Source organism: Cannabis sativa, chromosome 4, assembly GCF_029168945.1.
Source record: "Cannabis sativa cultivar Pink pepper isolate KNU-18-1 chromosome 4, ASM2916894v1, whole genome shotgun sequence".
Lineage (NCBI taxonomy): Eukaryota > Viridiplantae > Streptophyta > Magnoliopsida > Rosales > Cannabaceae > Cannabis > Cannabis sativa.
In genome coordinates, this window is record NC_083604.1 from 32,515,454 (window position 1) to 32,539,072 (window position 23,619).

A 23,619-nucleotide genomic window follows, 5' to 3' on the forward strand; every position below is an offset into this window, starting at 1 on the left:
GTAAAATAATTTTTTATTTCATTCTGGAAATATTTTTACTGGAAAGTAGACAAAAAATTAATAAATTTTGGCTTTACAGAACCTAATTTTGATTTTTTTATGAATTAGTTATGATTTTTTGAATTTGAATGAAATATCTCAAGTTCGTGCACACGTGTGCGCGCGCAGGTACCAGGCACCGCGCGGACAAGCACGCTCGTTCAGACAAGAGCTGACCGAGAATTCTCGGACATGGCCTTGTCTGAATGGCTGCTCACGCCGAGTTTCCTTGGCATCTAAGGCTGCATGCAACCTCGTTTCTTGCCCAGCCTCCTTCATCCGCGCGCGCAGGGGTATGCAATGCATACCCTTGTGCCTCAAACTTGTTTTCTTCATATCTTTTGATTCAAAAATTATTTTTCATTGAAACAAAATTCAATTTTTGGTAGAATTTTGTGTAGAATCCAAATTTTCAATTAAAAATCTAATTGTCAGAATAAAATTAATTTTTATTAATTTTTTAAATAGTTAAAATTAGTTTTAGATATTAGTAGGCTTTGAATTTTGAAAATTTGATTTCTCACAAAAATAGCCTTATGGATAATTTTGAAATTTTAGATTATTTTATTTATTTTAATTATAAGATCAGATATTACATTTTTTTATTAAATTTGAATGATTTTACTTTGATTTTAAAATATTTTTTAAAAAAATAATCTTGTTCAAATTTCAAAATTTGCTAACCATGTCATTTTTTTTATCAAATTTGTTATTTTTGAAATATATTTTATTAATTAAAATTATAAGATTAGAAATATGTTAGTTTTAATATTTTATCTTATTAGACATTTTTTTATTAAAATTATATTTTGGCAAAAATAACATGAAATTTGAAAAATTTGTTAGTTTAGGTTTGAATAGAAATTTTAGGGTTTCAAACCATAAATTTTTTCAAACTTATTTTATTTTATTATTTTTACTAAAATTGAAAATATTCTAACCATAAAAATATCTTATTTTTCAAATATTTGATTTTGTAATATTTAAATTTATTAAATTATAAGACTTAGAATATAATATTAGGGATATATAAATTTAAAATTCAAGATATTATATTATATTATCTTATAATTAGAAATTTAAATAATTTTAAATTTTAAGTAAACTTGAAATTTGAAAAATTGTTTAGATATTTTTGAATTTAAGTTAGAATTTAGGGAATTTAGGAGTTTGTTAGGTTTTTGAATTTTTTCAAATATTCTCTAACAACCTAAATTTAAATTCTAGTTAAGATATATATATTTTTTTTAATTTTAATTTTCTTTTTAAAAAAAATAAAATAGAGATATTTTAGCCTACTTTCCAAACAATCTGTTACTTGTTTGTTTGCATTGTTTGATTATTTTATTGTATATTCAAACAAAAAAAAAAAAATTACAAACCTTTTATTTATTTGATCTAAATTGTTATGATTAACTTGTTGACAGATCCAATGATCTGATTTTAATCATAGTTCAATTGTCAATAGATCTTATAAATAATTTGTAACAGGTAATTTTACAATTTCTTTCATCTGTGTAAACCTAGTAACATGATAGCGCCCATCCAAATCATTTGACCTGTGTGAGCCTATGTGTTTGCTTTTGGGCTTAGATGCATATAGGAAGCCCATTTAAGTTTTATAAATTAAATGGACTAGGTTGCTAAAACATAATTTTACTTAGGTAATTTTATTTAGGCCCAATTAGAATTGGGCTTATTCAATTAATAACAATTATTTATGGGAAACTTACAAAAATACTGGAATTTGAGTGAATTTTTACAAAAATACTGTCACATGGAATTTTTTTCAAAAATACTGTGTTTTAATAAAACACCAGTAAAACACAAAGCAGAGCAATTCAAAACAACAGTAGAACAACTAAAAAACACCAGTAGAACACCAGTGAAACTTAACACAGTATACTGCAGTATGAAACTTATAAAAAACACAGTAAAAAAGTAAAAAATTCAGCCTGACAGTAGTTTTGTAAAAAAATGACAAAAGTTAGTATATCATGTAAATAGTAGTGGGTACGACATACTGAACCCAGCCCTCCCTTACACGAACCACCCCAATTGTGAAGGCCCATTTGCTTTATTTAAATAATGGTATTAGGTTAATTATATTAGTCTAACCTAATTAAATTTGAATTAGCAACATAATTAACTTTTAAAATATATGAAATTTATTTTTCATTTAATATTTTAAAGTTAATATTTTTTTTAGAAAAACACTTAGTTAATTGAAATATTTTCTAGATATAATTTTTAGTACTAGTTATATTTTCTAATATTTAATTAGGAAAATATTTTAAGCTAAAAATTAATTATTTTTTAATTAATTTTGGATCAACTCAAATAAAGAATATTTTCTTAGTATTAAATTAGAATTAATAATTAAGTTTCTTTATACTTGATTATTTAATTCTTTTATTTAATACATTTAATTAACTTTAAAATTAAATATTTAAGTTGATTTCTTTCTTGATACTTAAATATTATTATTATTTTCGTAATATTTAATTAAATAAAAAATTATTTTAAGTTGGAAATTTTAATTTCAGAACAACTTAAATTTGAATCATTTTCAAAATATATTTTATTTTATTTTATTAATCATTTTTTTATAAAATTTGAAATTGCATTTTTTATGCAGAAAATTTGATTTTTTTTGAAAAATAGATTAAAGTTTAAAATTAACTATTTTTTTGTAATTAATTTTGAACCAACTTAAATCAATGATTTTTTTTTTCATTTAAATGATTAATTAAAATAAATGAACTAAAATATATTATAATTAGAAAATAAATTAATTAGTCAAGGAAAGTCTAGATAGTTATTATCTGTTTTGCTTGAAGTATTTTTCTAGAGATATTTAATTAAATAAAAAATTAATATTTAAGTTGATTTTCATCATGATACTTAAATATTTAAAAAAATTTCTTAATATTTAATTAAATAGGAAAATTATATTTATGTTGAAAATTAATTTTATTTATTAATTTTGGACCAACATAAAATTAGAATAATTTTTCAGGGTTTATTTTATTTTATTTTAGAGCATTTTCGAAAATTGTATTTATTTTTAAATACATTAATTTTTGAAATGCAATATATATTTATAGAAAATTAAATTTGAGTTGTAAATTAATTTAAATTAATACAACTTAAATTGAATAATTTTCTAAATATTTATTAAAAATTATTACTAAGATGGAAAATAATTCATTTTATTTTTCAAATCCATCTAATTTTATAAATATTAAATTAAAATTTATGTTTAGAATTTTATTCTAAATTAGAAATTTTAATTAAATAAATATATATATATTTAAAATAAATAGATTAAAATAAATATTAGAAGAAAATACATTTTAAATAATGAGCTTTATTTATTAGGATATTCGATCTCCATTGTTGGTTCTACATAGTTCTTGTTTTAGTGAGTAATCCTCTCTAATGGAGGAACGTTCATTAGCAATTTAACGCCGTAGAATCTCGAAAGGTAAGTATTTTTTGTAAGTTTTTTTTATTTTTAGTATGGATCACCCTAATGGTGGCGACTATTAGTAAGACTTACAATAGTGTGAAACAATGGTAGAAGCTCATAAGATAGAATAGCCTTGACTCTCGCCTAAACGGGATAACGCTGGATTCTCATCTTGATCGAATAAAAGGTTGCTATAATGTTTGTCATTTTAGATGAGCTGACAACTCTATTCAATGGATGGTATCTTTGACTCTTGCCTAAACGGGACACTGATATCCGTTTGTTGAAAACCTTGGAAATTATTTAGGATTGTATGTTTTTAGTATTTTTGCTTATCTTTCCTACTTGCTATGTGCTAATAATTTCTGAATGAGATTTTGTGTCGAACCTTACTTGATTTCTATTTATTATTATTTGTAGTATTCAACATTACAATGACCAACCCCATGGTGTCATTGTTGACTGATAATAAGCTGAATGGATCTAAATTTCCCAAATGGAAAGAGAACATTTACATTGCTCTCATTGGTGAAAATGCCATATTTGTGTTAACTGAACGATCTCCTGAGCAGCCGGGTGAGAATGCAACCAAAGCAGTAAAGGAGAAGTTCGAGCGTTGGCAGAATGCCAACAACAAAGCTCGATACTTCATGCTTTCTAGCATGGTTGGCACCTTGAAAACAAGGTTTGCTAACACTATCATGGCTGCAGAAATCTTGAACCAGTTGACTGAACTATTCGGGATGGCATCAATTAATTCTCGCTTTGAAGCGACAAGGAATTTCATCAATGCATGGATGAATCCTCATCAGAACGTGCGTGATCACCTTCTCAAAATGGCGAGTTACTTCCAAGAAGCTCAGAATCATGGAGCTGTTATGGATCAGACAACTCAAGTGAGTCTGATCTTGAACAGTTTGACTCCAGCCTTTCTTCCTTATACTTCAAATTATGTCATGAATAAGAACGAACTTGAATTTCATGAGTTTGTAAACAACCTTCAGACATTTGAAAATTTTATTGGAGGACCACAGAAAAAGGGATCTAAAACTCCTAATTCTCGGAATGCTAATGGGGCGGCTAAGGCTGAGGCAAACTTTGCCTCTACTTCCAAACCCAAGAACAAGAAGAAGTGGAATAATAGCAAAAAGCATGTTCAAGCTGTGAAAACAACTAAAAAGAAAAAGGCTGCTACTCCCGGTGATAAGCCAAAAGGAAAATGCTTGTATTAAAATGAAAGGGCCACTGGAAACCCCAATGCCCTAAGTTTCTAGCAAAGAAACAAGGTATTTCTTTCTATGCTATAAACTCATGTGTTTTAGAGAATTATTATCCACTTGGATTGTTAATTATGGACCTACTAACCATGTTTATTTTTCTTCTTATTTCAGCTCCAGCTGCTTGAACTCGGATGCTATCCTAGCGAGTTGAATCGGATGGTTGGACAGATGGGTGAAGATAGTCCAAGATCAAGATGAAGCTCTGAATCTTCTATTTTTAAAATTATTATTTTTGAATTAATATTTGTTTTATTTTCAGAGCAATTTGGATTTCAATTATTAGTTTTGGGATTTTATTCCCTATTTTTCATATTATTGCAGACTATTCCTTTAATTTTGGAGAATTTTATAATAAAGTTTTCTATTTTAACAATGAATTACATTTATGAATTGAGCATCATTTACTTTATCTTGTATATGCCAGTACCAATTATATTTATATGTTTATAATGTTTGTATGTGTTTGTGTTTTATCATTGATACAAATTCTATAGTATATTAAATTCTACATAAACACTTAGAATTTCAATTCTACGTGTATGAATAATTGTTAATTCTAAAACAATTATTAAGAATTTGTTTAATAAAAAGATCTTTTGATCTGATAGGGGTGGAAAAAGTTAAGAATAATATGCAGTTCAACGATCTTTTTATCTATTGAACTCTGGATTATATTCATAACTCCACATGATCTCTATATCACTTGGGGGTGGATCATGATCTCTATATACTTAGGGGTCGACTAAACTATTTATGTAGTTCATTTTGAACTCTAGACTATACTGAATACACCACAGTACTCTATGGTACACATATTTTTTAAACATGGATGTAATATAATGAATTAGCAAATTATCAGAATATATTCTTGATCTTAATTTATTTCCAATTAATATTTACTGTTGTAATAGAAGTTGATACCAATAAAAGTTCTTTGACATTGTATCACAGTACCTTATTTGAGTGGGAGAATATTAAAATTCTAAACCCATCTTCATTTGGTTGACACTTGTGATAGGAACTTTAGAACACAACTGAGAAAGTAAATCTAACCATTCATATGGATAGAAATAACTTATCAGAATTCTGAGAATAAGATAGTAGAATTCTTGCATAGTCTATTCGAATGACTTAGGCGAAAAATTCCTAATCCTCATGAAATATTTTATGGTATCTCTAATGATTACTTAATCTTAAGCAAGTATTTTATATTAATGTTGATACTAGATTGCTATGTTGATGACTTAATCTATAAGATAATACATCACAACAAGATATCCCTCAAAACAATAGTAAGAGGTTAAATGTACTTCTATGTATGAATTTAACCAGACTCCTACTGTTGAGTGGGAGCTATTTAAGATGTAATCAAAGAAGGAACATAAGGAGAAAGTCAAGAAAGATTACTGAAAGTGACCTATATGTTAGATAATAGGGATGTATATATTAGAAGCCCTTATATCGACACCAACTCATAAAGAATCCGAGATGGTGGTTACTCTGGGGGTAGAGGAGCTATTCTAGAAGAGAGTAAAAACCCATCTATAATAATTCAAGCTTCATCAGTGAGGATGTAACGCCCTAATGCTAAGGCACGCTACAGTGCTTTTTCAATTATTGTGGAGTCTTTGCTAATCAAAGAAATTTCTCGAAAAACGTGTCAAATTAAAACTTTTGCTTTAGTTATTAAACTTTATAATATAATATAACATTTACAAATTCCGGGATCCCGTTCTTTTAAACTTTGTAAAATTTACTTTTCAAACTATACATTCAAAATACACAAGTTCTAGGTCGCACAACGACTTTGAAAATACAACTCCTAGATGTCCCGAGACCGAACACTCCAGGTCGCGCCGCTTGACATGTACAACCTCACCCGAGCTCAGGTTCACTCCTGTTCAGCCTTCTCCTTTCCTTTACCTACACATAGAAGCGAACCGTGAGTCAACGTACTCGCAAGAAATGCATATAACATACCATATAATTTCCGACCTGTAAATAGGCGCCCATACACCTATTTACAGAGCTTAACAGATGAGTATGAACGTTCAATACCAGGGTACAACCGCTATACCATATGCACATCGTACCTCACTGTACGAGTGTTGGTAGGGTTTACCCCGAACACTGAGTAATACTGAGTGATGTACCACACACCTTAGCATTTCTTCGTGCCCGTGTTGGTATCACTGTATCGTACTCACAGCCACAATAATCACTATACCAATGCACTCTATAACTTATTCATACAAGTGTTGGTAGTGCTTAACATAATTCAAGCATGCATATATAAACACATATACACACATTCAGATAATCACATCATACATTATACACAGTTCTTACCTGTTTTCCGAATTCAAGTGTGCTGGCCGACCTGAACGGAATTCACGTGCTAGATGGATGCCCTAATCACAATAATAGTAATACAGATGAGTGACTCGCTAAATCACTTTCCGGGACTTTAAACTTGCAACTAAAAGTTTCCCTATCGATAAACCTCATGGCAATACCCTAAATATCTCAAAATTGGCCAAAACTAGGGTTCTGGAAATTCCCCCAACAGGCAGACCGGTTCCCAACTGGCAATCCGGTTCTGGGTCACCAACCGGTCGACCGGTTGGTACTGACCTCCCAGAACCGGAATTCCGGTTCTGCTGCTGGGAACCAAAAATCATCCCCCTTAATTCAAATCAATCCCAAACCTTACCAAACTCTCCAGTATACCTATACAATGCATAAACATCCATTTCCAACCAATAAATCACAGAACAAACCAACAAATCAAATTATGCCATTAAAGCTCAAAGCTTGAGTTTCAAAACTCAAGCTTGCTTAAAACCATTATCAAGCATCAAAACCAGTAGCTAGGGACTTAGATTAACTCAATTTAACCCCAGAAATTGAACCCTAAACATTTCAAAACCCAACAGCCACTAAACCTAGAAATTCATAGTGAAACTAAACTACAACTTCAAAAACTTAAGGGGAGAAGAACTAGGGTTACCTTGTCTTGATTCCTCTTGAATCCTTTGCTGAAAACACAGAATTTCAGCTCCCAAAACCCCTTGCCCTTGCTGCCTTCGAAGAGAGAAAGAGAGAAGAAAGAGCTTCTCACCAATTTTCCAGTTTCCTCTTTTTCTTTTAAAATAATTAAGTAAATTGATTTACTTAGCTTAACTTGGCTGAGAAAAGAGGTGCTAGGTTTCACTAAAATAACCAGCCACCTAACCTCAAATAAACCAAATGACTAAATTTCCCCTTAGACTTAAAACTAGGGTATTTCTAAAGCTAGGGGTAAAATGGTCAATTTCCATAACCCCGCTAAATCCCGATAATTTATTTTCTCTAAATTATTTCCCACTATGAAATAGGGTTCTAAACTTACCCATGTGATCAATCTAGCCATCCATCGCATTTTTCGTTGTCGCCGAGCAAAAATTACAAAATTGACATATTTCACATATAAGCTAAATAATACCCCTAGAGTTTAATAAAATCTCCGGAATTGAGAAATTATAACTCTAATATTTATTTCTAAATATTGGGGTCCACATTAAAATTAATTCACAAATAATAATAAAATAATAAAAATTAGTGCTAATTGCCTTTACTAATCCAAATTACTAGAGCGGTCATTACAATTATCCCCCCGTTAATAGGATTTCGTCCCCGAAATCTAACCTGAATAGCTCTGGATGTTGAGTCCTCATATCTGACTCCAATTCCCAGGTGGCTTCTTCCACCTTACTGTTCTTCCAGAGCACCTTAACCAGTGCAATAATCTTGTTGCGAAGAACTTTTTCCTTTCTATCCAAAATCTGAACAGGTTGCTCTTCATAGGATAAGTCTGATTGTAGTTCAAGGGCTTCATAACTCAAGACATGAGTCGGGTCTGACACGTATTTCCTTAACATGGAGATGTGAAATACGTCATGAACAGCTGATAAAGCTGGTGGTAAGGCTAGGCGATACGCTACCTGCCCGACCTTCTCGAGTATCTGAAATGGCCCAATGAACCTAGGGCTTAACTTACCCTTCTTCCCGAAGCGCCTAATAACCTTCATTGGTGAAACCCGCAGGAAAACATGTTCCCCTGCCTGAAATGTAACATCTCTGCGCTTCGGATCAGCATAACTTTTCTGCCTGCTTTGAGAAGCAAGCATCCGAACCTTGATCTTATCAATAGCTTCATTGGTCCTCTGTACTAACTCTGGACCCAGGTACTTCCTTTCTCCTGTCTCGTCCCAATGAATAGGAGAACGACATTTTCTACCATATAACATCTCATAGGGAGCCATCCCTATTGTACTTTGGTAGCTGTTGTTGTAGGAGAATTCAATTAAAGGCAAGTACTTACTCCATGAACCCTCAAAGTCCATGACACAGGCTCGCAGCAAGTCTTCCAAGATCTGGATAGTTCTTTCTGACTGACCATCAGTCTGAGGGTGAAAGGCTGTACTAAACTTTAACTTGGTACCCATAGCCTTCTGAAGACTCACCCAAAATTTCGATGTGAACTTTGGATCCCTATCTGACACAATAGATTTAGGGGCTCCGTGGAGACGAACTATCTCCTTCACATACAATTCAGCATACTGATCCACTGAATAGGTAACTTTCACTGGTAGAAAGTGAGCCGATTTTGTGAATCTATCCACGATGACCCATATAGAATCATACATCCCTGTAGTTCTAGGTAAACCAGTTACAAAGTCCATTGCGATGTCCTCCCACTTCCATCCTGGAAGGACTAAAGGTTGCAATAACCCTGCCGGCCTCTGATGTTCAGCCTTAATCTGCTGGCAGGTTAAACACTTGGACACATAGTCCACCACATCTCTTTTCATCCCATACCACCAGAAGTAGGGTTTCAAATCTTGATACATCTTGGTGGTTCCCAGATGCAGCGAATAAGGCGTGGTGTGAGCTTCATCAAGTATCTCTTTCTTAAGCTCATCAACACTAGGAACACAAACTCGAGCTTTATATAACAACATTCCACTGCTCGAGACTGAAAAGCTTCTAGGCCGACCAGCCACTACTTTGTCTCGAACTTTAACTAGCTCGGGATCTTCCAGTTGTGCCTTTCTGATTCTCTCCAACAGATCAGATTGGAGTGTTAAATTATGTAACTTCCCGACCACGAACTCAATTCCTGCACTAATCATTTCCGAGGCTAGTTGAGGGGCTATCATAACCGTAGTACACACTTGACCGGGACCTCTTCTGCTTAGAGCATCGGCCACAACATTGGCTTTCCCGGGGTGATACAGTATTTCACAATCGTAGTCTTTAACTAACTCCAACCACCTTCTCTGCCTCATATTCAAATCTTTCTGGGTGAAGAAGTATTTAAGACTCTTATGATCAGTATAAATCTCACACTTTTTACCGTAAAGATAATGTCGCCAAATCTTTAAAGCAAAAACCACAGCAGCGAGCTCTAAATCATGAGTTGGGTAACGCTGCTCATAATCCTTCAGTTGACGAGAGGCATAGGCTATGACTCTGTCAGCTTGCATCAGAACACATCCTGCACTCGTCTGGATGCATCACAATAAACAACGAATTTCTCTTGATCTGATGGCAAAGCTAACACCGGAGCTGTTATCAAACGTTGCTTCAACTCCTGAAAGCTTGACTCACACTTATCTGACCACGCAAATCTCTGATTTTTCTTGGTCAATTCGGTTAGGGGCATAGAAAGTTTAGAAAATCCTTCGACGAAATGTCGATAATACCCTGCTAACCCGAGAAAACTTCGAACTTCCGTCACAGACTTGGGCCTCGGCCAATTCTTCACTAATTCTATCTTATTTGGATCAACCATAATTCCATTCTTTCCAACAATGTGTCCCAGGAAGGACACTTCAGACAACCAGAATTCGCACTTTTTGAACTTGGCATACAGCTTGTGATCCCTAAGTCGCTGTAACACCATTCGAAGATGATGCTCGTGCTCCTCTTCTGACTGAGAGTATACAAGAATGTCATCGATAAATACTATAACGCAGTTATCGAGGAAATCCTTGAATACCCTATTCATGAGATCCATAAAGGCCGCAGGAGCATTAGTCAATCCGAACGACATTACCAGAAACTCATAGTGCCCATATTTGGTTCTAAAAGCAGTCTTCGGTATGTCCTCCTCCTGAATTCTGAGTTGATGATAACCCGACCGTAAATCAATCTTCGAAAACATTGTCTTTCCCTGAAGCTGATCGAACAGATCATCGATCCTGGGCAATGGGTACTTGTTCTTAATCGTCAGCTTGTTTAGTTCCCGATAATCAATACACATTCTGAGGGAACCATCTTTCTTTTTCACAAAAAGAACTGGAGCTCCCCAGGGCGATACACTGGGTCGAATAAACCCAATGTCAAGCATCCCCTGAAGTTGTAACTTAAGCTCCTTGAGTTTCGCTGGAGCCATCCTATATGGAGCTTTAGAAACAGGTTCGACTCCAGGTGCCAAATCAATTACAAAGTCAATCTCTCGCTGTGGCGGCAATCCCGGCAACTCCTCGGGAAACACATCAAGAAAATCTTTCACCACCCGGACTACCTCAGGCCCAAATGTTTCAGTGTCCGCCGGAGTCAAATACCACCGCTAGAAATCCTACACAACCATTGCATAGTAAATCCCTAGCCCTCAGCACAGAAATAACCGGGATCCGAGACCCCTGAACTGATCCAACATAAACAAATGGATCTTCACCTTCCGGCTGAAAAGTCACCATTTTACGCCTACAATCTATACTGGCCGAATACTTGGATAGAAAATCCATTCCCAGTATAATATCAAACTCAGGTAATTTCAATTCTATGAGGTCAGTACTCAATTCCCTATCTTCGATCCTAATCGGCATAGACCTAATGCGCCTATTAGAGATAACCAATTCCCCGCTAGGCATTAGGGTTCCAAACCCTCTTTCTAAAATATCACAAGGCCTACCCAAAAGGTCAATCACTCTTGTAGCCACATATGAACGTGTAGCTCCCGAGTCAAATAATACTGTAAATAACAAGTTGTTGACGGAAAGCTGGCCTGTCACAACAGAAGGACTGGCTGCAGCATCAGCTTGGGTAATGGCAAACACACGAGCAGGAACCGGTTTCACCTCAGCTTTCGGCTCCTCTTTCTTTGCCTGGGGGCAATCTTTCTTGAAATGCCCCACCATGCCACACAAGAAGCATGTCTTCCGGTTACATTCTCCCGGATGATGTTTCTTACACCTTGGACACTCAGGATAAGAGTAACCCTGGCGTCCTCCTCTGCCTTGGTTCCCACGGAACTGCTTGCTTTGCCTCGAGCCACTAGAAGATGGAACAACTTTTGTTTTCTGCTCAGTGGTGGAGTCACCACCATCCCTACCATAAACAGGAGTAGGAACAGTGGGGTTCCACCAACACTCGGAGTCACCCGGGGCTCCTGAAGAAATTTCACTGCACCCTCGGCTCTCAAAGCCTTCTCAACCATCTCTGCATACGTGGTTGCTTCAGTAGTAGTAATAACCAGATCATGCCGGATCTTTGCACTCAAACCCGCTAAATATTTTTCTTTCTTACTGAAGTCAGTGGGCACAATTCCTGCTGCCAACTTAGCCAACCGATCAAACTTCGTCGTGTATTCAGTGACTGACATTCCCTCAGTCTGAACTAAATCAGTGAACTCTTTCCGCTTTGCACTGCGGACTGCTTCGTTGTAATACTTGGAGTTAAATAACTCCTTAAATTCTTCCCAGGTCATCAGCGTGACGTCCCGAGTGAGGGTTATCAATTCCCACCACACGAGAGCGTCTTCCTGAAATTGGAAAGTGGCGCAGGTCACCCGATCATTTCCAACCACTCCCATAAAATTAAGGATGCGTTCAATCACTGAAAGCCACTGCTCGACCTTCATCACATCAGGGCCTCCCAGAAACACTGGAGGTGCCTGTTTCCGGAATCTTTCATATAACGGCTCCATACGGTTGCCAACAACAGGTTGTTCTGCTGGCACCGCAGGAACTGCAACAGCCTGAACCACTTGAGGAGGCATGGCAGGAGGACCCTGCTGCCTCCACCTTTGGATCTCTTCATCTTGCTGGCGGATTCTATCTTGCATCTCAGCAAATCTTTGCTCCCAATCAGGAGGAGCTTGAGGTGAATTTACAGGGCGACCACCCTGAGCTCTGCCACGGCCACGGCCGCGACCACGAGGATTTTGAGGATTCCCCTGACCGCCTCCGGTCTCAACCATGCCACCCTGACTTCTTGTATTTCGCGGGGCGTCCATTAATAGGACTTAGCCTGCGGATCCACAAGCCAGGCAGGTTAGACAGCGATCAAAATTAACACCGCTCTTAATAACTTAAAGGCAACACACTTTCTTTTCTTTTTTAAAGAAATATATTTAATTTAAATCTAATATGCTTCCTAACATGCTTTCACATTCATATTTATTTAAAATACTAAACAAATACGGGCTTACTGAACCGTGAACCGAGCTTTCTGTGATGAAGATTGTACATGTCATAGCAAGCTTCGGTAGACAAACCTGGCGGCTCTGATACCAAAATTGTAACGCCCTAATGCTAAGGCACGCTACAGTGCTTTTTCAATTATTGTGCAGTCTTTGCTAATCAAAGAAATTTCTCGAAAAACGTGTCAAATTAAAACTTTTGCTTTAGTTATTAAACTTTGTAATATAATATAATATTTACAAATTCCGGGATCCCGTTCTTTTAAACTTTGTAAAATTTACTTTTCAAACTATACATTCAAAATACACAAGTTCTAGGTCGCACAACGACTTTCAAAATACAACTCCTAGATGTCCCGAGACCGAACACTCCAGGTCGCGCCGCTTGACATGTACAACCTCACCCGAGCTCAGGTTCACTCCTGTTCAGCCTTCGCCTTTCCTTTACCTACACATAGAAGCAGAAACTGTGAGTCAACAGACTCCGTAAGAAATGCATATAACATACCATATAATTTCCGACCTGTAAATAGGCGCCCATACACCTATTTACAGAGCTTAACAGATGAGTATGAACGTTCAATACCAGGGTACAACCACTATACCATATGCACATCGTACCTCACTGTACGAGTGTTGGTAGGGTTTACCCCGAACACTGAGTAATACTGAGTGATGTACCACACACCTTAGCATTTCCTCGTGCCCGTGTTGGTATCACTGTATCGTACTCACAGCCACAATAATCACTATACCAATGCACTCTATAACTTATTCATACAAGTGTTGGTAGTGCTTAACATAATTCAAGCATGCATATATAAACACATATACACACATTCAGATAATCACATCATACATTATACACAGTTCTTACCTGTTTTCCGAATTCAAGTGTGCTGGCCGACCTGAACGGAATTCACGTGCTAGATGGATGCCCTAATCACAATAATAGTAATACAGATGAGTGACTCGCTAAATCACTTTCCGGGACTTTAAACTTGAAACTAAAAGTTTCCCTATCGATAAACCTCATGGAAATACCCTAAATATATCAAAATTGGCCAAAACTAGGGTTCTGGAAATTCCCCCAACAGGCACGGCTCCCAACCTAAGCAATCCGGTTCTGGGTCACCAACCGGTCGACCGGTTGGTACTGACCTCCCAGAACCGGAATTCCGGTTCTGCTGCTGGGAACCAAAAATCATCCCCCTTAATTCAAATCAATCCCAAACCTTACCAAACTCTCTAGTATACCTATACAATGCATAAACATCCATTTCCAACCAATAAATCACAGAACAAACCAACAAATCAAATTATGCCATTAAAGCTCAAAGCTTGAGTTTCAAAACTCAAGCTTGCTTAAAACCATTATCAAGCATCAAAACCAGTAGCTAGGGACTTAGATTAACTCAATTTAACCCCAGAAATTGAACCCCAAACATTTCAAAACCCAACAGCCACTAAACCTAGAAATTCATAGTGAAACTAAACTACAACTTCAAAAACTTAAGGGGAGAAGAACTAGGGTTACCTTGTCTTGATTCCTCTTGAATCCTTTGCTGAAAACACAGAATTTCAGCTCCCAAAACCCCTTGCCCTTGCTGCCTTCGAAGAGAGAAAGAGAGAAGAAAGAACTTCTCACCAATTTTCCAATTTCCTCTTTTTTTTTTAAAATAATTATGTAAATTGATTTACTTAGCTTAACTTGGCTGAGAAAAGAGGTGCTAGGTGTCACTAAAATAACCAGCCACCTAACCTCAAATAAACCAAATGACTAAATTGCCCCTTAGACTTAAAACTAGGGTATTTCTATAGCTAGGGGTAAAATGGTCAATTTCCATAACCACGCTAAATCCCGATAATTTATTTTCTCTAAATTATTTCCCACTATGAAATAGGGTTCTAAACTTACCCATGTGATCAATCTAGCCATCCATCGCATTTTCCGTTGTCGCCGAGCAAAAATTACAAAATTGACATATTTCACATATAAGCTAAATAATACCCCTAGAGTTTAATAAAATCTCCGGAATTGAGAAATTATAACTCTAATATTTATTTCTAAATATTGGGGTCCACATTAAAATTAATTCACAAATAATAATAAAATAATAAAAATTAGTGCTAATTGCCTTTACTAATCAAAATTACTAGAGCGGTCATTACAGAGGATATATACCTTTGTTAATTCGAAATTACCAGAAAGTTATTCAATTGAAGAAAATTATACACTGTGTTATCTCTATTCCATTTTGGATAGAATTAGAGATACGTCTTCTGTTTATTCAGATGCACTTTATAAGTAGTAAGGAATTCAGTATCCCTTAATGAGTAATGCATATAGCAAATAATTTTGCATAATGTTTTATGAACATAGTTCCAAAAATTTGGGTTGACTCATGTTATCCCAATTTTTACACTTTGACGTGGCACCGCATGAATGGTGACACGTGGAATCCACTTGGAACATCTGCTCGGGAAGCATAGTCCGAGCAGGATGCCTCGCTGGCATGCCTAGAGCAAAGCAGTCAGCAATCCACGCAGAGAAACCAGCACTTAGCGGATTCAGCTTTCACATTATGAGTCATCAATCCCACGATCTTTGTATTCAGCATTGATCCCATGATCTTTCTGTACATATGCATTGTGACGAAGGGGAAGCTCTTCCTCTCCAAGCTTACTAGCCCTATAAGTAGTGATGCATGTTCACTGGGCAAGAGGTCGAAAACCGTTTAGCTGAGACTATACCCTAAATATATTATCTAAGAATAATACATTCAGAGATACTATTGTAAGAGCTATAAGAAAAGGAACCTTTCTCCTTGATCTTAAGTCAATACAAATAACGAGGCTTAGGCTATTACCAAAATGCTCGAGGCTGAACCTCTATAAAAATTCATGTGTCTTTAGATTGCTTTATTATATATGGATTTCTATAAATCACTTATCGCTTACTAATTTCGACTCGTTGTCATTGGCTAAAAGCGAGGTCAACATTTTGGTGCTTTCATTGAGAGAAGGATCACGAATCGCTCTTTATTCAACATCTAACCACAAATACGATGGTGCAAACTCGTAGAGGCCTGACTGATCCAGCAAATTCACAGACGGTGGATCCTGCATTGCAGAACCCAGGAAACACAAGGGTTCCACCAGCTGTTAATCCTGGACAGCCGGCGAATGTGGGGAATGGTGTTACAATTCCTATGGATGAAATCGCGCCTGGTGTGCAAGAGACTGGGAATAACAGTTCTGCACCCAACCAGAGCACTCATAACACAACTGTACCGCCTGGAACCAATAGCCAGACGACCATCAGAGATGCCCCTGAGTTACAAAATCTCCGTGACGCTCTCAGACTCATGCAGGGTCATAACAATACCCTACATCATGATCAGGATGAACTCCGCGCTGCAGTAAATCTTGGGTTCGATGAACAAAGGCATATGTTTGTCGAATGGAGAGATAGAGAGATGGAGGCATTAAGGGCTCACCATGCAGAGATCAAAAATCGTAGTCGGCAGGCTACCATGCTGATACGAAAAGCCTACCAAACTGTAGGTCAGCAACCGTCGAACGTCATTCCCCTGGGTGAGACGGACGAAGATCCAGCGATGAATACTTCTCAGACTACAAATGGTCAGCCGCCCAATCCCCGATCACGAGTTCCACTCGTGGGCCAGCAGTAGGCGGGCAGACCTTGTCTAGTAATTCATTAGGAGAAGGCATACCTGATGGTTCCAACCAGATAAATGGTGTCATTCAACCCGTCAACCAAGCGAATCAATCGTTGAGGCAGCCAGGCACTTCTGTATTCGAAAGGTTGGGAGCGACCCATGACCTAAGGAATGATCTGAACAGAAGGAGGGGAGTATACGATCAGAATGTTACGACAATCTTGCAGCCCGAAACCCGTACTCAAATTCCCGCTGAGAAAGATGCTGATGTAATTCAAATTGACCAGAATACCGAGCAGGTTAGCCCAGTCGTACAAGCTCAGCTAGACGAACTGAAAAATATATTTCACAGCATGGCTGGACAAATAAACAATGATCTTGAGCTGGACCGGGCACGCAAAACTCCTTTCTCACCTGAGATCAATCTCCTGCTGTTGCCCCAAAAGTTTAAAATGCCAACATGGAAGATGTACACCGGGAGAGAAGATCCCCTTTCCATCTCAAGTACTTCGAAATGCAAATGGATTTGCAAGGGGTACGAGGAGATGTATGCCACAGAATCTTCCCTGCCACTCTGTCGGAAGCCGCTCAGCAATGGTATTTCAAGTTGGCTCCTTGAAAGTTTAGTTCATGGAAAACCTTCTCTTTGGAATTCCATGAAGAATTCTCCTCCTCACGCCAACTTCCATTGCATTTGGGAGACTTGGTCGAAGTTAAGCAATGACCAGGCGAGCCTCTCTAGGCATACATCAGTAGATTCCTGACGGAGGCGACCAAAGTTTCACGGGTAACTGAATATGGAAAGTTATCTGCGATACTAGGGGGCATCAAAGTCCTCGGTGAGCTCTGGAAGGATATAAGGAAGAATGGGTCGGTAGACTCAATGAGTGATTTTCTTGACCATGCCGAAGGCTTCATCAAGCTCGAAGAAGCCATTCAACAAGCAGAAGGTGAGCAAAAGCCTGGCAAGTCAAAGGCTCCTCCTACTGGAACATCCACCCAACTTCCCCACTACCCAAGTAATCCGAGCTGAGGTGGTAAGCGTTCCAGCAACAACCACAAGCAAGGGAATGGGAAGAAAGGAAAGTTCACTTGCAAATCCGAACAAGCTCCAGGGAGAACCATGCCAAATACACTGCATTCACTATTCTGACTAAAGATATAGAAAGTGTGTACATGGCAACTCAGACGCTAGCACCCTATAAGAAGCCCGGGCCCATGAAGAAAGATGCCAGCAAGAGGGACATGACAAAGTTTTATCGGTTGCACGGAGACTACGGCCACGACACTAACGAATGCAACAACTTGAAGCGGGAAATTGAATTCCTAATAAGGAAAAACAATCCACACCTGCAGAAGTATGTTAAGACCAATCAGGGTCAAAGAGATGACAATAACCAAGATTTGCTGCCTCCACCAATAGATGGGCATCTACAAGTTATTGTTGGAGGCCACACATTGCTGGAGATTTGGGCAAAGCTCGGGAGAGGTATTGCCGAATAGTGCAGCACGAGCAAGAAGGATTATCCTGGTCGTGGAAGAAAGGAAGCCCAAAGTTCCACGAGCAGGAGAGCCGACCATAACCTTCAACGATGAAGACACTGTCAAAATTAGATTTCTGCACAACGACCCATTGGTCGTGGAAGTCCAAATAGCAAATAAAATGGTGGCCAAAACCTTGATCGATAATGGAGCCTCTTCCAACATCTTGTTCGAAACTGCTTATGAAAAGATGGGACTCTAACTCAAGGATCTAACCCCATGTCTCCAGCCTGTCTATGGTTTCTCCGGTCAAGGAGTCGCACCTCTAGGACAAATTCGTCTACCCCTCACTGTTGGACAAGCTCCGACGAGCATGACTGTAATGGCAAAGTTCCTAACATTAAATCTTCCTTAAGCTTTTAACGTAATGCTAGGCCGACCGACCTTGTATGACTTAAAGGCTTTCACATCAATATTTCACTCATGCCTAAAGTTTCCAAAAAGGAATGGGGTAGGGTGTCTAATAGGAAACCAATAGTCTGCTCGGGAATGTTATAACCTCTATAGTGGCCAAGGCTAAGAAGGAAGTATCCTCCAGCCAGAGTACAGACAAGGGAAAAACATTTCCAAGTAGGGAACTTCCCAAGGCGGGGATGAAGATGTAGCTCCTCGACTTGGGGACCCAGGCAGCAATGTTGGACCTGTAGAAGAATTAGAAGAGATCGAGATCGATCCAGATATCCCGACCAGAAAACTAAAAATCGAAAAAGGTTTGTTGCTCGAAGTACAATCAGAATTGATAAAATTTCAAAGAGCAAACCTAGACGTTTTTGCCTGGTCACATGCGGATATGGTTGGAATTGGTTCTTCTATTATTTCACATGTTCTGAATATTGATCCAAACTCTAGCTTGATAAAAAAAAAGAAGGCTTTTGGACAAAGAACGAGCAGTATCCCTGAAGGAAGAAGTGGAAAAGCTGCGCAACAATAACTTCATAATTGAAGCCTTCTACCCGGCTTGGGTCGCGAATCCCGTATTAGTGCCCAAGCCGAACAAGAAATGGCGGGTCTGTATTGATTTCACAGACCTCAACAAGGCATGCCCTAAAGAATGTTTTCCACTTCCAAGAATCGATCAACTCGTAGATGCAACAACAGGGCACAAAATATTAAGCTTCATGGACGCTTACTCACGCTACAATCAAATCAAAATGCATCCACCAGACCAAGATCATAAAGTTTTTCGAACAGATATGGGTCTATATTGCTAAAAGTAATGCCGTTTGGTCTAAAAAATGCTGGAGCTACGTACCAAAGATTGGTAAACAAAATGTTTAAGGACCAGATCGGGCGAAATATGGAAGTGTACGTGGATGATATGCTCATCAAATCCAGAAAAGCTGGGGGGCACATAGACGACCTGGACGAATGCTTCAAAGTCCTCAGAAAGTACAATATGAAACTAAATCCCTTAAAGTGTTCCTTTGGAGTCAGCTCAGGAAATTTTCTAGGCTTCATCGTCAATGCCCGAGGAATTGAAGATAATCCAGAGAAGATTCAAGCCCTCCTGGATATGAACTCACCAACAAAAACCAAAGAAGTGCAAAGCTTTACTGGTTAGATTACCGCGCTCAACAGATTCGTTTCAAAATTAACAGACAAGTGTGTCCCATTCTTCAACATCATGCGAGGAAACAAGCAGTTCGAGTGGACAGAGGAGTGTGAAAAAGCATTCCAAGAGCTAAAAGCACAACTTGCAAAACCTCCCGTACTCTCAAAACCTTTGGACGTTGAGGAACTGGGAGTATACATAGCTGTCACAGAACATGTCGTGAGTGCCGTACTAATAAGAGAAGAGAATAACGTACAACACCCGGTCTATTAGATCAGTACAAGACTCATTGAGGCCGAGAGCCGATATGCGTTGATAGAAAAAGTCGCTTACTGCCTTATTCTAACAACAAGGAAGTTGAGGCCTTATTTTCAAGCTCATCCTGTTCGGGTATACACCGACCAGCCACTACGTCAAATACTGCAAAAGCTTGACGCTTCTGGACGGCTACTCAAGTGGGCGGTAGAGTTGGGCCAGTACGAAATCACTTTCCAACCCCGAACAACAATCGAAGGCCAAGCCTTGGTAGAATTTGTGGTAGAATGCACAAGCAAAAAGGAAAGCATACCAGAAAGCAACCCCGAGCCGGTACAAACACCTCAGCCAAGTCACAATGAAGACAAGCTGACCTGGAAACTACATGTAGATGGGTCGGCTACAAATCGACTATCTGGTGCAGGAATTGCCCTTGTCACGCCTAGGGGGCAACACCTGCACGCTGCAGTCAAGTTCGGATTCGAGGCATCTAACAACGAAGCCGAGTACGAAGCTCTAATCACTGGGCTAAGATTAGCCCAGGAGATGAAGGCCGAACACATTGAAATCTGCAGTGATTCATAGCTGGTGGTAAATCATGTATCCGGAGAATACGAGGCTAGGGGAGAAAAGATGATAGCATATCTGAGAAAAATACATGATTTGCTCGCACAATTAAAAAGCTACGGTCTCAGACAAATTCCAAGAGAAGAAAATACAACTGCAGACGCATTAGCTCGATTGGCAAGCAGCAATGTAAGTGACAAGGCAAACTTGTTTCCTATCCGGTTCCTCGAAGACCCTAGCATCACTGGCATGGAAGAAATCGAAATGATTGATACATCTCCAAACTGGATGACACCAATAGCAGCCTACCTCGACTCTGGGAAACTCCCAGATAATCGAAATGAAGCTCAAAAAATGAGAAGGAAAGCTGCACGGTACATCATAGTAGAGGGAGTTATGTACAGAAGAGGATTCTCGATGCCATTGCTCAGATGTGTCACTCAAGAAGAAGCTGCACGACTCCTATCTGAAGTTCACGGCGGATTCTGGGGAAATCATGCCGCTGGGTAGGGCTTATCCAAGAAAATTCTAAGGCAAGGTTACATCTGGCCAATGATGAATGAAGATTCAAAAGCCTATGTTAAGAAGTGTGACAAATGCCAGAGATTTTCAAAGATACCACGAGCTCCACCCAATGAGTTAACATAGACGCAAAGTCCGTGGCCCTTTGCCATTTGGGGGATTGACCTGATCGGACAATTACCCAAAGGTAAAGGAGGAGTGCAGTATGCAGTAGTAGCGGTTGATTACTTTACTAAGTGGATTGAAGTCGAACCACTCACAACCATTACATCAAAGAAAGTTCAAGACTTTATTGTGAAGAACATAATATGCTACTTCGGACTACCGTACAAAATAGTCTCAGATAATGGCAAGCAGTTCGATAGCCAATCCTTCACTGCTTTCTGTGCGAACCATGGTATCATCAAAAGTTTCTCCGCAGTGGTGCATCCTCAAGCAAATGGTCAAATTGAAGCAGTCAACAAAACCTTGAAGGATACACTTAAGAAAAAACTTGAAGATGCCAAAGGAAACGGGCCAGAAGAGCTTCCTGAAGTTCTATGGTCACATTGCACAAATGAGAAAACGGCAACCCGACAGACACCATTCGCAATGGCATACGGTTATGAAGCTATGCTGCCCGTCGAACTCGAGCCACCTTCCCATAGAAGATCGACGTACGATCAAGGTACCAATCACATACTCCTAGCAAAATCACTTGATGAAATCGGAGAAAGACAAGCCACTGCAAACTTAAATTGATGGCCCATCAACAAAAAGTAGCTCGATATTTCAACAAACAAGGGAAAGCTCGGAAATTCTTCGTGGGAGATATGGTCCCGAGAAGGCTATTCCTAAACACCAAAGACAGTACGGTAGGTGTACTTGGACCTAACTGGGAAGGACCATATCAAGTGGTTGAAGTTCTCGACTCCGGAGCATACAAATTCGGTAAGTATGACAAAATAATGCAACTCATTCTAGTACCACGGTATTGGAATGGGGAACATTTAATAAAATACTACCAATAAAGTACCAGGTCGGATGACCACTTTAAGTACTGAATGAACATTTACTTTTACGTGAATGGCTGGAGGATCTATTGTTTGAACAAGAGGTACATCAGCAGCCTGACTGGAGGTTGAAGCAGCCGCCTCAGTTTTGCCATAGGCCACTTGGGACGCCTTGAACTCAAGGTACATGTCCTTAGCATCACCCAAGTAGTCAAATTCGGCCTGAGGATTAGCCTTCCAAAAGTTGAAGAAAAGCTCAAGATCGGCTGTCTATAGAGCATTAACCTTCTCTTTCAACCTCGACACCTCGGCCGAAAGCTCCTCCTCCTTAGCTTCCTTCTCCTCCTTCACCCGATGAAGAACTGCTCGAACAGAAGTCCTCTCATCCTGAAGACTGTTCACTTCAGCATATAAGGTCTCGATGGTCTCCTCAAGACGGTCAGAAACCTCGAGATCCTTAGTCAACTCAGTTATCTTCTTCTGGGTGGAAAATAACTTCTCGTTGACTTCAACCAACTCCAACCGAACAACTCCGAGTTCTGCCTTGGCGTCTTCAGCATCCTTCCTGGCCAAGTCCGCCTCCGCCCTCGTGGTGTCGGACAGAGCCGTGTTCCTAGAAGCAGCAGACTTAGCCCGGGAGTAAGTGTAGGCTAACTTCAGACCGGCTTGCACAAAGAAAAAACTTTAGCATTTGAGCTAAGTACAGAAGATTAAAGGGAAGTATCAAGAAAGACTTACCTTGGTGAACTCCTTCAAGACTCCGCCCACCTGCAATTCCAAAGAAGAGTCATTGTTAGCGCCAGCCAGTTGCTCACTGACCTTAGGAATCAGCTTGTTCATGTAATGGGCCAACATCTCCTTGACCTTCTTGGCCTCTAGAAGCACCGGTAAAGGGCTTGTTCATGTAATGGGCCAGCATCTCCTTGCCTTTCTTGGCCTCTAGAAGCACCGGTAAAGGTGGAGTAGGTGCCCGCACCCGTTCAGGTTCACTCCTGACCAGCTCAGACCCAACCTTCGGTGGTCCAGACCTGTCCAAGCTTCCTCCTCGAGACTCCTTGACTTAGCAACTTTTGGGGTAGAGGGGTTTGCAGCAGTTAGCTCCTCGAAAAGATCAATGACCTCCCCAGCAGGCCTCTTTTCCTTAGAAGAGGACCCCTCACTACCTTTAGACTTCTTGGTCGGAGGAGAGGCGCTAGAGCTTCCATCCATTCTCTTCTCCGGAGCATCAAGCATCTGCCGAGACAT

At 38.7% G+C, this 23,619-nt stretch overlaps 1 protein-coding gene across 1 annotated transcript; it reads left to right on the top strand.

Moving 5' to 3' along the window:
- The first annotated feature begins 3,945 nt into the window (after nt 1-3,945).
- Nucleotides 3,946-4,989, top strand: LOC133036892 (uncharacterized). The gene is made up of 3 exons (XM_061113663.1): nt 3,946-4,126; nt 4,223-4,602; nt 4,903-4,989. Exons 1-3 carry the CDS (start codon nt 3,946-3,948, stop codon nt 4,987-4,989), a joined length of 648 nt encoding a protein of 215 aa, XP_060969646.1.
- The last annotated feature ends 18,630 nt before the right edge of the window (nt 4,990-23,619 follow it).